A 14,884-nucleotide genomic window follows, 5' to 3' on the forward strand; every position below is an offset into this window, starting at 1 on the left:
GCTCCCTTGGCCCCATAATTGTAGGGCAAAGGGGAGCCTGCCAATCTACCCACTAAGGAGGGGCTGGGTTGGGGCAGAGATGCTGGAAAAAGTTGTCCTCTCCTCGCTCTCGCCCCACCTCACCCTCTTCCCCACTTGGAAGTTCCCTTCGAGAACCACCAACTGCCAAAGCTTGAAGGATTAAAGAGCTCATCTGGCCCAACCCCCAACATGGAGTTGGGGACATTGAAGGGAAGAGGCTGGCCCAAGGTCGCAGAACAAGACAGGGCAAAGATGGTCATGGGGAAAGGTAATGTAGAATGGTGCTTAAGCCATACAAACTCTAGAGCCAGTCTGCCCGGGTCCGAGTCTTCACTCTCACGTGTAAACGGGTGGTGGGGACAGTAGGACCTGCATCACTGGGTTATTGTTAGGATTATAAGAGTTGAAAGACAGAAAACTGTGAAGTCCAGCACTTGGCACTTGGTAAGGGCTGCATCGATCTTAGCAATCATTTTCTGCACCACACTTTATAGCATACAAAGATTCTCAACACCCACAATCTTGTGTGTCCCTTCCAACAACCCCGGAACAGAGATGGACTGGCCAAGTTCACACAGCTGGTATCATCTCTCTCAACTGCCTGCCAGGGGTCTTTCCATATCAAGCCCCCTGCCCCCGACAGCTCATACACTGGTTCATCACATGGAGAAGGTGACATGAAGAGCCAGCCCTTGGTTCCTGATGCCACCCTGGGCTCATCTGACCCCTGCACTGGACGACCCCATTGCGGGGAAGACAACCTTGCTCATCCGACATCCCTGCTGATTCTGTCTGATCCCAGCCTTCTAATTCTTGGTCTTGCCACCACTGAAGCCTAGAAGGGGAAATCTCTCACCATGGACTCCAGTCCTGGCTGTCCCCCAGCCAACCCAGTCCTTCCTGCAAATGACTCTCTCCTTTTCCTATCTAGTGTCTCTGTTTACTACAGAGCCTGGGGATGCTACCCCCCACTGACACCCGCCAACACCAAGATCCCAGGCCCCTAAAAGAGCCCAAGCCAGGCTGACAGCCTTGGCTCTGTGTCTGCTTCCTGGAACACGCCTGGCCCCAGACGCTTCAGACCAACACCAGCTCCCTGCCAGGCCCCCTGCCATGGTTTGCCAGCTCTCCTCACCTAAGGATACACAAGCGGTCACGTGTCCACACCAACAAGGTTCATTGAGCCTCCGAGCTACCTGAAACTTTCCAGAGTCCTAGGCAAGCTAGTCCTGAATGAAGTGTACTCGAGGGAGTGATCATTGAACCATCTGGTGCCAGATCACATGGCACATGAACGTGACCCAGAACTCAGGGTGGTATGAGGTGCTGTTTTGTAAGCACAGGTTTACCTTTCTAATTATACCTTACTTAATTCCAATATCATCTGTAATTTTTCAGAGGCAAATTTTTCATTTGATAGAGGAGTAGTTTGGGGAAGGAGCCAGGGGCAGCCCCAAGTCTGGGATCTGGTCTGATTATTTCCTGGGAACCGCCCTGTCCCCAAAGAGACTCAGGCTACACCTACGTGCCCAGAGGGCGATTCTCCCCTGAGAGTACTTGGGTCCCCACTCTACACCGGAAAACGGCCCTCAGGGATGGAATGAGAAAGAGGACAGGAGATGGGATACTTTGGCAGGAAGAAAGTTGAGAGCAGTAGACAAGGGCAGGGGCGGGGGAGGGTACTTTTCAAACAGAGAGAACACTGATGAGGACAAGTGGCTTTCTTTGCTGAGAGAGACTATTTGTCGCCTCTACAAATCCATGCCCAGCCCTGCACCAGGCCCTGTGGGCACAGCGGGGAGCCCTCACAGGGTTTCTTGTGTAATAGGAAGACAGACTCTGAAACTAATGGACCCCATGAAAACAGGACAAGTGTTACGACAGGGAGATTCAGGGCTTCCTGTTGGAAGGGAGAGCTAAGCTTGAAAGCTGAAAAGTGAACAGGAGTTAATTAAAAGAGTAGGGCCGGGGAAGGAAGAATATTCTAGGCAGACAGCAAGCGAGAAACACGGCACCCCTTCAAGGCACAAAAAGGGCAGAGTGGCTGCAGCGTAGAGAGCTTGGAGAGGCAGGTGGGGGCCAGAGCACGGGGGCCGTGAGGCTGTGGCGAAAGGGGTGTGGGTCTTGCACTGAGGGTCGGGGGCAGCCAGGGAAGTAGGCTGAGAAGAGAGACAATTAACCTTTGTGCTGCATTCCCAAACTCACCCTGCTTCTTTATCTTCCCAGAGTCCTTGGGAGGTCGGCTGGGTGGGGACTGTGTTGTGTTTTTCTCAGATGGAGAAATGGAGACCCAGAGAGATCATGATTTGCCTGAGGTCACACAGCTAGGAGGTAAGTAACGGGGGCAGGACTGCAACCCAAGTGAGTCTCACTCCAGAGCCCCTAAAGCTGCGGAGGTATAGATAGATTCACTCACTCACTCACTCATTCATTTGCACATTCAATATGCTCATTCACTCCTTCAATATTCAGTAGTCATTCATTCATGCCTACTGTCTGCCAGGCACTCTTCCTGGAGCAGGATTTCAGTAATAAGTTGGTCTAACGAAACAGATGAGACAAGGCTGAAGAGTTCGGGCTTGATTCCGCCAGCAACAGGGCACATAGCCGGTTTCTGGGAAGGAGGGGTGACTGCCCTTCGCTAGGAACTGCCCTCACCCACCCCACCCCACACGCCTCCCTGTAAGGGGAGCCACTGTTCTCCTCCCAGGGAGCATTCTGCCACAGGCAGCCGTTTCGCAGAAGCAAACGGGTGTTGAGTAAGCCTCTATCTTTTGCCATCATTTGTTCTCTCAGACCCACAGTATCTAGAACTCTGGGGGAACGAGGAAGCGATTTCCTAGTGACAGAACACTCCATTCCACCCACTGTGGCTGCGATCCCCGCACACTGTGAGCTCAGGGGGCGCAGGGCTGTGTCTCTCCTGTTCTCTCAGTGGGTCTCCACTGAGCCCAGCACAGTGCTGGGCATAGGAATGCTCAATTTATTTGAAGAGAAAGGGAGAGATGAGGAAACTTCTCTGCAGCATCTGAAGGCACTCAGTGACGTCAGTGAGGAGGAGATATATTTGGATCCTCTTCTATTGGTTCAGGGTCTCAAAGGGCCTTGGCTCATTCTTGGGCACTGCTGGGTCAACTGCCCTGGGGAGGGGACCCAGAAGGGAGAAGGGAGTCACCATTCATTGAGTGTTAGTGTGTGTTAGGCTTTCCACATGTTATGTCTTTCAATCCTCATGACAACTCGGAGAAGTAGATGGCCTACCTCCATTTGGGAGGAAAGGAGACTCAGAAGGGGGAAGGCACTTGCTCTGGGTCTCTAGCTAGTAAGTGGCAGGCTTGGGATTGATTGATTGATTGAGTTTTGCCTGTGTCGGGTCTCAGTTGCGGCACACGGGATCTTCGTTGAGGCACGCGGGCTTCTCTCTAGTTGTGGCGCATGAGCTCCAGAGCGTGCGGGCTCTCTAGTTGCTGGGCATGGGCTTAGTTGCCCCACCGCATGTGGGATCCTAGTTCCCCAACCAGGGATGGAACCTGCGTCCCCTGCATTGGAAGGTGGATTCTTAACCACTGGCCACCAGGGAAGCCCGGCTTGGGATTTAGAACCAGGCCTCTTTCCAAAGATACTGCTTCTGAATAGAACATGCACCAAGGGAGGGGGGAGGGTGTGGCGAGAAGGGCTGTCTAAGACTTGATTTCCCAGGCAGGCAGAGACAGAGAGCCCCGCCCTCATAACTAACCAAAGAGAAAAACTCCCAGTTGCAGGTATTGGGAGTGGGGTGAGGGGGGTCAGCATCCACAGACTTAGCCCCTGAAGGGGTAAAGGGAGGTTTCCAAGCCCCTGGGTCAGTGGACCTCCAAGCTCAGTTTCTTTGGCCTCTATCTCTCATACCTCCCCTGCTCCCGCAGCACATCCCCTAGTGGAGGCGTCCAGATGGCAGGGAGGTCCAGGGAACAGCTGAAGATGCTGAGTAGGCCTCCCTCTCCCTGCCTCCCCATGGCCCCATGGATCATCCGGTGCTGCCAGCCCATCTCATTGGCTCTCTCCTGGTTACTCGTCTCTCCTCTATCTTTCCAGCCTGTGGTTGCCGTGGAAACATAGTACAGTGACATCACTATAGGGTGAGGGCTGGGGCGATACTGTTCTTGGCAGGGACTGGTCTTGCTGCTTGCTAGATGTTAAATCCACATCTGGATCTACCAAGGGCAAGAAAGGGGGGCAGGAAAAGGGACAGGGCTCACATTCCTTCCTCTTGCCCCTCTTTCCCCAAATGTAGTGAGCATAAAAGGGCAGGGAGGGTGCAGGTAATCAGAGGGATGAGGAAAAGACTGCAAATACCTAGAAGGGATAAGGATAAAAGTCACGTGGAAAGGAGATAGGGTGAGGCTAGGCATCAACTTTGATGAGCCAGGTCTGAGCGCGGTGGGGAGATGGGGTTAGGGCAGCGAGAATAGTGGGTCTGGGGGTTGTCTAGAGTTCCTCAAAGCACCATGCTGCTCAACTTAGGCAGGGCCCAAGAGAGGAAGCAAAAGGACTTTCTGGCAGCGTCCCCCTCAGCCCGCCCTGAAGATCTCTATACCACTTCCTCACAGCCACAGCAGTTTCTAATCCTGTCTTAGAAATAAGAAAGCTGATTAGAGAAGCAAAGCAATCTGCCTTGGGTGGCCCAGCAGGTGAGGGGCAGAGCTGATACCAGGTCTTAGGAGCCCTGCACTATCCATGGAGATAATAACAGCAGCAGCAGCAAGCAAATATTTATTCAATCTACCTTGCCCAGCATTAAAAAAATTTTTTTTTAATTTATTTATTGTATTTATTTTTGGCTGCATTGGGTCTTCATTGCTGCATGCGGGCTTTCTCTAGTTGCGGCGAGCAGGGGCTACTCTCTTTGTCGCGGTGTGAGGCTTCTCATTGCGGTGGCTTCTCTTGTTGCGGAGCACAGGCTCTAGGTGCAGGGGCTTCAATAGCTGTAGCATGCGGACTCAGTAGTTGTGGCTTGCAGGCTCTAGAGCGCAGGCTCAGCAGTTGTGGCGCACAGGCTTAGTTGCCCCGCGGCACGTGGGATCTTCCTGGACCAGGGCTTGAACATTGTGTCCCCTGCATTGGCAGGCGGATTCTTAACCACTGTACAGCATTTTAAATGCATTATCTCATTTGATCTCCCAACACCTCTATACGGTAAATATTGTCATTTCCTCCATTTTCGAGATGAAACTGAGACTCAGAGTGGTTTAAGTGAGCTGCCCACAGCCACGGCTAGTACCCACTGGAATCAGAACTGGAACCCACATCTATCTGCCAGCAGCTGTTAGCCCAGCCCCAGCTCTCCAGCACTGCTTTATAAAGACCATGTAGGGAGAGAGCTCTGGTCCCTGGCTCTCCAGCCACTCAGTGTTTGAGAGAGGAGGAGGCCCTGTGTCTAAAGGTTGTGCCCTTGAGTTAGAAACTATCCCATCCCCCTCCTCCCCCTGTACCTGCTCCGGCAGTGAGGTCATTAGGGCTCTGTGCCCAGCCCTGAGGCCTGTCCTGCAGCTTTGGCAGAAATAAGCCCCCTTGGTCTTCTGGCAAGTGGACCTGTCCAAAAGAGCCAAGACCTTGGGAAAGAGAGGGCTCTTCCTCCCTGGCCTTCTTCCCAGAAAGTTAGGGGAAGGGAGCAGATGTTCTCTACTTCCACATGGAGAAACAGAGGTACAGGGAGGCAGCCCACCACTCTGTATTGATACACGTGTGGCAGAGCTGGCGGGCCCCTTCTGGGCCCCTCTGTGAGGACCTCTGCGGGCCCGAGTTCAGCTGGGCACCACTCCATTATGTTTTGTGTCTTCCTTCATGAGCGTGTGTCTTGTTCGTGGCTGTCTTTCCAGAGCCTAGCCCAGGGCCTGGCACAAAGTAAGTGCTTTAATAACTGCTGGATTAAGAAATGAATGGGTTCCTCTAAGCTTCAACTATGCTCATCTGTAAAAAGGATAATAATAACACCTGCTTCAGGGACTTTGTTTTAAAAGTTCAATAAGACAATGCACTGAAAGCCCTCAGCATGCAATAAACAGCAATACAAGGTGGATCTGATTGTTATTAAAAGTGCTTTGGAAACTGTAGTGTCAAACAAGGTAGGTGACTGCCGGTCTCTGAAAGTGCCGGTTGCCTGCCAGTGTGCAGAGGTCAGAGAAGGGCAGCAGGTGGGGGCCGCAGCAGTCAGGCAGAACGGGGAGCTGTCCTTGAGCTTTGAAGAGCTGCCTGGAAGGACAGAATTTCTGAAGGCGGGTGAGGAGGGAACGGCCGACCGGAGCAAACGCTCGGAGCTGTGCGTAGAGGTCAGAAAAGCCTGGCGCAGTGGCACGGTGGAGGGGTAGTTGGACCGCAGGAGGGAAAGGCTAGCGCGGGAGACATTCCGTAGGCAGGGGCGAGCACGTGAGGAGCAGGCGCGGCGCGGCGCGACGGGAAGGGTCACGCTTTTGCCCGGAGCAGGCGGAGGGCACTCGCTGCCCGCGGTGACTCTCCCCTCCACCGGGCAGTGGGGAGTGGCGGCAGAGCGCAGGGTCTGGGGCCGGCTAGACCAGGCTCGCCATCTGGACTTCAACTCACGCCTTATTTCCTGCGACCTTGTCACTCCCCCTCTGAGCCCTGGACACGTCACCTGTAAAATGAAGACCGAGATGCTTGCGCCGCGAAGAGTCGGCCAGAGCTTTCCCGGCGTGGGCATCAGCCCAAAAGTTTCCTTTCTCCTCTAGACTCTCATCTCTGTTCTGACCTCAAGCTCGGGGAGGGAAGATGTCCCTGGCGTGCGCCCCAGCTCACGGGCACCGTGCCCCGAACTGTTTTCTTTTTAGATTCTGAAGAGCGCCTTGAGGCCAGGGAAGGGAGTAGGTCCTACCAGCCCGGGGCAGGGACTCGGACCCTCGGGACCCGCGCTGACGTAGGCGAGCCGGGCGCCACTGGGTGCCCCTTCCCCCTCCCCGGCGGGTTAGAGGATGGGCGGCCAGCCCCAGGCTAGCTAGCGCCTGCCTGGGGCTTCCTATTTCGGGAGCGGGGTGTGGGCCACGCCCCGTCACGTGATGCAAGGGCCTTTTAAAGCTGCAGCGCGGGCTGGGAGCCGCAGGTCGCGGAATCCTTGCACGCGTGCTCTATCGTGTCTTTCTCAGCCTAGCCCAGCCTCACCATGGTGGACGCCTTCGTGGGCACCTGGAAGTTAGTGGACAGCAAGAATTTCGATGACTACATGAAGTCAATCGGTGAGGGCGGCTCGGGATGCTGGGCTGGGGATGGGCTGGCCGCGTGCCGGGTCGGAGCAGCGCTCCAGTTGTGGCTACCTACCCTGCACGCCTGCTGCATCCCTCCTGGTAAAAGTTGGGGAACCCGGGGATGCGGAGAAGGTGGTAGCCTGCGCTAGGGCATGCGAGGCCTGTTGGGAGGGGTTTCTTCCAGTTCCGCGCTCGCCACACGGCACGCGGCACGCGGGATCTTGGTTCCCCGAACAGGGATGGAACCCCTGCCGCCTTCAGTGGAAGCGCAGAGTCCTAACCACTGGACCGCCAAGGAATTCCGGGGAGGGGGCTTTCATGTTCTGAACTTGGCAAGAGGGATTCCCAGGCAAGGAGGCTCAAGGAGGCAGCTGTGTCGGTCGATGTGGGGGCAGGGAGGCGCTTTCGGGTAAGAAAGGCTTCTGATCTGGAGGTAGGGGCGGGTTTGTATAAAACGGGAGGGGAGGGAGGAAAAGAAGAGGAGCGTGGGTGGTCTAAGAACTGGAGCCTGAACAGTGAAAGGGGGCAGATTGATGGGAAGTGTCCTATGGCCTAAAGTAGGGGATCCCCAGGAGGAAGAAGATGGAAGGGGGAACAGCCCTGAACAGGATATGAGGAGCTGAGACAGGAGCCTGCACAGTTAGCAACAACCCCTCACCCTCCACGTTGGGTTAGTTAGGGTAAAGGATTGTCGCTGCAGGGTGCCCTCTTTCTCACTAACCAGCCTAGTGGTAGGGTAGGGCAAGAGGCCCCATCACCAGCTGCAACCCAAGGATAACTGCTCACTGGGGAGGTGTCTGGTGGAGGGGTACAGCAAAGGGGCCTGGAGCAAAGCCAAGACCTGGTAAAGCCAGGGAGGGTCTTTGGTCTAGGAGGCTGTGGTGCTGGGATGGGGGAGAATGAAGATTCAAAGAATCTTGCAGAGGAGGACTTTGGAGGGCTCTGTGCCTTGGTTCAACAGTTGAAGAAGCCAAGACCCAGAGAGTAGAAACTTGTCAAATCAATTCCACAGCAGAGCTGTTATGAAAGCCTAGATTTCTAGATCGGCAACCCAGAGAAGTTCCCATTATGGACCCCAGGGGTGGGAGTGGTAAGAACTGCTTAACTAAGTGTTGACCTCAGCCCTTCCCCTTCTAATATGGGCTAGGCAAAGAGGGTGATATCCTTTCTCTGGAAGCCCCAGCTATGAGATTATCCTGGTCCCCCAGGCTAGGACAGGGAAAACTGGAATGTTGTTCATGACTGAGCTAGGTTCCATGCCTTCCTTCCAGGGAAGGGGGGCTGGATAACCCAAAGAAGGGGTGGGGGGTCCACTCCAGGCACCTCCCACCTGTTCCTGACCCCTGAAATAAGGACCACAACTGTTGGCTTTTAAGGCCAAAGTGCTCAACTGCCCCTACTCTATGCTGAGCATTATGCCCAATGATTCCAGGAAGGTAGTAATTCTTGGAGAAGTAGGGGACCCTGGCAGCTGTTGAGGAAGGTGGAATGCCCACAGCTAGTTCCTCTCCCAAGTGTCTCCCAGCAGACATTAGGACTGAAGACCTGGGTCCCTGAAGTGAGTCATACCATCCGTACCATCCTTGCTCCCTTATTTTGCCCCAACCTGGGTTAGGGGGCTGAGAATCCAGCTAGCCTGCTGTTGTACAGATGGAAAAAATGAGATACCCATGGGGGAGAAAAGACCTTCCTTAGATGGAAAAAATGAGATACCCATGGGGGAGAAAAGACCTTCCTTAGATGGAAAAAATGAGATTCCCAAGGGGGAGAAAAAACCTTCCTTAGCTCTCAGTAAATAGATTCAGCTTCGTTTCTAAGTAGAACCCATCTCTTTGCAAGACTCCAAACGCTGTAACTTTCTCTTAGCTGAGTCTCTCACCCACTCCACAATGCCTTCCTTCCTCAAACGCTCCACACCTCTGGGTAGGTCCTAAGTAAACAGAGCTCCTTGTGCAGTGACAAGGCCCTGCTCTGTGCTGGGGCGTGGGACTGACCTGACTCACTCTGATAACAGGGGGCAAGGCCAAGTCCCTCAGTAGCCAGGCAGGGTGGGCCAGCAGCAGCACAGCTGCCTGTGCCCCTCTTGTTTTAAACCAAGAGTTCTCAGAGGACAAAGAGGCCCAGCCTAGTTAGTACCAGTGATCTCAGGCACACTTGGTGGCCGTAGGCCACAGATGAAATACATGCCGGGAAGCAGGATGGCCCAGGAGGAAAAGTGAACAGTTTTAGAGCCTAAATTCAAATCTAGGTCAACCACTTAACCCTTTGACTTTGGGCAAAAGTCACTTCACTCTCCAAGCCTTATTTGTAAATTGGGGATAATAAAATCCACCATTCAGGGCTGTAATAAACATTAAGTAAAACAACCCATGTAGCCAGGCACATCTGGAGACTTTCCACCCACCACCTCACCACAGCCTCTGCCCTTGGAGGACAGCTCAGCAGAGGCTGCTCGGAGCAGAGGGGGAGGTTGGAGGCAAAAGGACAGATCTCGGGAAAGCCACAACCTGCAGGGCTTTGTTCCACACTCTCTTGCAGCACTCAGGGAAGCCATGCTTGGGCCAGGAGGGGAGTTCCCACAGAGCCTTAGACCAGGAGACCTGGATTGGAGTCCTGACTGCCTACCACTTTAGGCCTCTCCTAAATCTGCACACTGAGACAAACACTCCCTTTTGTCTCCTCCTAGATCATGGTTAAGAGGCTTGGAAAATGTCTTTGTTACCATACATGGGGGACAAGAGCACCAGTGCATCTCAGGGTAAAAACTCAAAGGTGGAAAATTCTTGTCCATAGGCTCTGGAAGGCAAAGTCCACATTTACTTCTTTCTCCCTCAGCCTGTGCCTCGAAAGCTGCTCAGGTGCCCTGGAAGGGAGGCTTGCGCTCCAGCCTTTATAGATGAGCAGTACAGTGAGCTCTGTAGTTGAACATTCTGGATTTGAATTCCAGATTTGTGACCCTGGGCTTCAACTCATTCTCAGTTTTTGCATCTGTAAAATAGAGATAATAGCATCAGTCCTTCGGGGAGACTGGAAGGACTGAATGAGACTACACGTGTAGTTTTTACCACACAGAAAGCACTTAATAGTAGCTTATTCTAATCTCAGCTCTGCCACTGACTTGCTGTGAGACATGCCTGTCCATTAAGTTTCTCATCTGTCTAATGGGATCAGTAATGTCTCTTCACCACACAGAGCTAACGGGAAGACTGAATTAACAGCCATGCAAAGTCTTTGAAAGTTCTCACCCTTCTTTTCCCCCTTCCCCACATCCAGGCCTAAGAGTTGGTCACTGAGCTCCTTGTACCCTGCCTCTCGCTCTAGCTCATACTCATACCCTTCCCTCTGCCCTCAGGTGTGGGTTTTGCTACCAGGCAGGTGGCCAACGTGACCAAGCCTACCACAGTCATCGAAGTGAACGGGGACACAATCACCATAAAAACACAAAGCACCTTTAAGAACACGGAGGTCAGCTTCAAGCTGGGAGTGGAGTTCGATGAGACAACAGCAGATGACAGGAAGGTCAAGGTGAGTCAAGGAAGGGTCCATGGGGAGTGGAAGGCCCTGAAGGGGATTACGGTGGCGCCCTATTATTGCACGTTGAGCGGTAGGCTATCATGGGGGATTGAAGTGGCAAATGAGGTCCATAACGCCTGTGCAGTGCTGGGATGTCCCAAGTGCTAAATGCATGTTTGTCCTATCTCGTTCTCCCTCCCATCTTGGGAAGCATCTACCTGTTGCCTCTGGGAGTGGGCAGCACAGAGCCTGGATAGTCTAACCTCACTGTCTGCGCCAGCTCCAGCTGGGTGACCTTGTGTATGGCATGCAACAGCTCTGGCTTTCTTTCCCCTTGCATAGATGGGGGCTTATGTGGACATGGCTGTGACCTCAGGTGCTTTAGGAACAATGCCCAGAAGTCAAGGTCCTCCACTGAAAGGTCATCCTGGCCTTCAGGAGCCAAGGAGACAGCTGGGGACAAGAGGTTGAGACCTACTCAGATGCTTCCTCTTCTCCAGCCTCCACTTCCAGGGCTTGGCCAGTGACCCTGAGAAACCATTTCCAATGCTGCCAGCCTACAGGCAGGAAAAACTATATTCTGGATAGAGCATTGTCTTTGGTGTGTTTATAGTGTCTTCTCACCAAGCCTTAGCCCCTCTCCTTCTGGGGAGGGAGAGTACATCTGCCCCCAGTCTTAGGACTTGTCACCCGGTGGTGGCTGTCTTGGCAGCTTGCCTCAGGCCTTCCAGCCACTGAGCCAGGCATGGAAGAGAGAACTAAGGGGTTTTGCCCTCAACAGGGTGTACCTATAGCAGTACCTTTCCACCAGACCTTTCCATTCAGCTCCTCAGCTGTTTCTTCTTCCTCACAGCTGCTCCCAAGGAGAGGAGAGGGTCTAATCTCCTCCCTGTGGAGGAAGCTGGAGCCCAGCCCAGGATCATACAGGAAGCTGGCAGCAGAGATGGGATGATACCCAAAGATGGCAGCCTACCTTGGAGAGAGGTGCCTGCCCTACCACATGCCTTTACCTCCTTGAACTAGCCTACCTTCTTGAAGGGCAAGAACCCCAGTTAAACACAACAGTAGTTCTCTGGGATGCCTGGGCTAAACATAACCTGCTCTGAATGGACAAAAAGCTAGGGGAATGAGAATGAGGAGGAAGGTGGTGGTAAGGGTGCACACCCACCGACCCACTGGCCCCAAAGCACATACACACAGCCTTTGCAGACTCTTCTACTGAACCCTGGTCAGTCAGGGTACCCTAGCCTGGCTTAGAGCCCCCAAATTTCTAGAGAAGAGAGACCTGGGAGAGTTGCCAAATGAGAGCCAGCTGATGCAGGCTGGCAGCACCCATAAGATTAAGTGGACATTTGACCAGGGCTGTGGAACACTCCAAGGTCCCGCAGTCCCAGGACCTGGCAGTTGCTGCCCACTCGTCACCTGAAGGGGGTCACTTGATATGGACCGAGAGGAGTAGGAATACAGGGCAGGGTCCAATTTTCCAATACCTCCCGCCCCCAAGGGTCTTTTAGACATTACGTGTGATCACCACTTGGCCAGAGAGTCTCAGGATTACTCCTCCTCACCAGTCTTTCACAGGCATTGGGCTGGTCCCCCCACTCTGTGTCTTAGTGAGACTGGGCTGTGGGCATCACCTAGAGTACGGGATAAGTGCCCATCCTGAAGGCTGGTGGCGCTTCTCAGAGCCAGGCTGTTCCTCTCCACTGTGCCATCTGCCTCTCCCTACTCGCCCAACAGCTGAAGGCCCCTCCCCCGGCCAAGCAGCAGTGGTGAACTAGACATCCTATGGGGCTAGGTTGGAGGTGGGCTGCCTGATCTCTGATCCTAGCATTGTCAATAGGGATAGAGGCTGGGTCCTTTGTGGCCCCAGTGACCAGACCCCTTCCTGCCCCTCAATCCTAGCTCAGATCTCAGCTCAGGCCTCTACCCTCTTTCCACAGTCCATTGTGACGCTGGATGGAGGCAAACTCGTCCACGTGCAGAAGTGGAACGGACAAGAGACAACACTTGTGCGGGAAGTAGTTGCTGGGAAACTCATCCTGGTAAGATGGATAACTCTGGAGCCTCACCCAATTCGTTTCTACTGCCCCTTCAGCCAAGCCTATTGTGAAAAGCCAAGGTCATCAGTGGGACCAATGGAAGCTGGAACAATGGAGGGTGGAGGCAGGCCTGGGTGGTATTAGGTAGGAATTTTCTATGTAGTGGCTTTGGACTTGGTTTAAATCTCAGCTTATAGGGTGCATGACTTCGGACAAGTCACCTTCTCCAAGTCCAACTGTAAAGTGGGTGTTAATAACACTAACCTTGTAGGGCTGCTGGGAAGTCTGAAGGAGACAGTGGATGCAGAGCACAGAGCATCACTGGCGTGGGACCACTACAGTAGGCGCACTCCATGGCCTTAGTTTCATTCTCTGCATTGCCGCATTGCCTTGCCCCAGGGAGAGGTAGAAAGCTTGGCCAAATCTGATTCCAGGCCCATAGGAGAGGCTCCCATCTCCCAAGCCTTTGGGCAGGGACAGGCTGGTGATCGGTGGGGCCCCAACTGACAGCACAGTCATTTCTACTTCATTCCAGGCTCACCTCCTCTCAGAGCTTTCCATGCCTGGCCTACTACAAGTACCTAAGGCCTGGGTTGGAAATGACAAACAAGCTGGCAGATCTGTCTGTTTAGGGACAAACTTGGGGACTTCACTTGAAGAATGTAGCTTGACTGAACACCCCCAGGGGTGGAGACAGCAGCCACCCGTGATCTCTGCCTCCTTATTCTGTAGGGCCTCAGGTTTTTGCCTCAGCATCTTCACTGCAGACCTTCTTGGGTCAGTGTAACCTGGTCACTGCATTCTTGCACTTACACGGGGCAGGGGGCCCTGCAGAGTTAATAATGAGTTACCTAGCTCTGGTGGGAATGTGATATACAGCACCAAATACTCACTGGGCAGTTAAGCTATGGTGAAACCATGGGCCTGGCTCTGTGATGCCAGGCAGGATGCTGGGGGTTCAGGCCTCTGGCCCTGGCACTACCCTAAGTTAGGGAAAGAATGGAGAGTTGGTGGCCTAGTAAAGTCCTTTCCCAAGAGCCTCTGGACATTTTTATTCACCTGTTTGTCTACTATGTGCCAGGCACCATCTTAGGCACTAAAGATGAAGGGAGAGGAGTGGTACAAGGGAAAGAGAAACACTCTGGGATCTTGACCAAGTTACTTCCTCCCTGAAAGCTCATTTCCCCAAATCTCTACAAGAGGAATTACAATGCCTAACTTAAAGACTTAGGGGAACTTCCTGGTGGTCCAGTGGTTAGGACTTGGTGCTTTCACTGCTGTGGCCCGGGTTCAATCCCTGGTTGGGGAACTAAGATCCCGCAAACCACATGACATGGCCAAAAAAAAAAAAGAAGACTTGGTGTAAGCATTAGGAAAAAATACATGTAAAGTACCTGGCACGTAGTAGGTAGGCAGTAAATGAAAATTTTTAGCATGAAGGTAGAGGGCTCTCCCCATCAGAGTGGAGAGTATTCCCAGTACCTTCTGTGTCTACACCCCTGCCCTAACCTGACTCTGTCTTTTCTTCCAGACACTCACCCACTGCAATGCAGTTTGCACTCGCACTTATGAGAAAGGGGCATGACCTGCCCACTCCCTCAACAACTCCTCCTCTGCCAGTTGGCTACTCCTGGACTCAGCACCAGATTGACTCATTTTTTTCCTTTGGCATTTTGTATAAATCCACCTTGATTGGGGAAATTCTCCTGGGGTCAGGTGGCACCAGCCTGGATCCAGTTCTGTTCTCATTGTGTATGTTTGTTTTTTTAACTGCACCCAAAGGGTGCTCTGAGGTCAATAAAGCAGCACCTAGGCCACCCAGTTGCCTTTTTGCTTTTGGTGACATGATTCTGGGAGTCTCAGTTTCTATGTGTGTCAGAGAGTAGGCATAAACGACTGCCACTCAGGAAGAAGCACTGGATGAGAGACTGCAATGGACAGTCTCAGGGACAGTGATAGCTGATCACCTTACACGTACAGAAAATAAAACGGCTGTACCTACAACTTCCCTTTACACTGCCCCCTCCCTATGGCCAAATGAGCTAGTCCAACCTGGAATAATCACTCAGTGGT

General features: G+C 53.1%; 1 protein-coding gene across 1 annotated transcript; it reads left to right on the forward strand.

The window, feature by feature from the left end:
* Positions 1-7,116: 7,116 nt before the first annotated feature.
* Positions 7,117-14,628, forward strand: FABP3 (fatty acid binding protein 3). The gene is made up of 4 exons (XM_082832538.1): positions 7,117-7,247; positions 10,609-10,781; positions 12,713-12,814; positions 14,343-14,628. The coding sequence occupies exons 1-4, from the start codon at positions 7,175-7,177 to the stop codon at positions 14,394-14,396; spliced, it is 402 nt and encodes a 133-aa protein (XP_082688664.1). The 5' UTR covers positions 7,117-7,174; the 3' UTR covers positions 14,397-14,628.
* Positions 14,629-14,884: the final 256 nt, after the last annotated feature.

Source organism: Leucopleurus acutus (genome assembly GCF_964270905.1).
Source record: "Leucopleurus acutus genome assembly, chromosome: 2".
Taxonomy (NCBI): domain Eukaryota; kingdom Metazoa; phylum Chordata; class Mammalia; order Artiodactyla; family Delphinidae; genus Leucopleurus; species Leucopleurus acutus.

Coding starts and splice junctions, on each gene's coding strand:
- FABP3 (XM_082832538.1), top strand. CDS start 7,175: ATGGTGGACGCCTTCGTGGGCACCTGGAAGTTAGTGGACAGCAAGAAT. Junction 7,248..10,608: donor TGACTACATGAAGTCAATCG/GTGAGGGCGGCT, acceptor CTCTGCCCTCAG/GTGTGGGTTTTGCTACCAGG. Junction 10,782..12,712: donor CAGATGACAGGAAGGTCAAG/GTGAGTCAAGGA, acceptor CTCTTTCCACAG/TCCATTGTGACGCTGGATGG.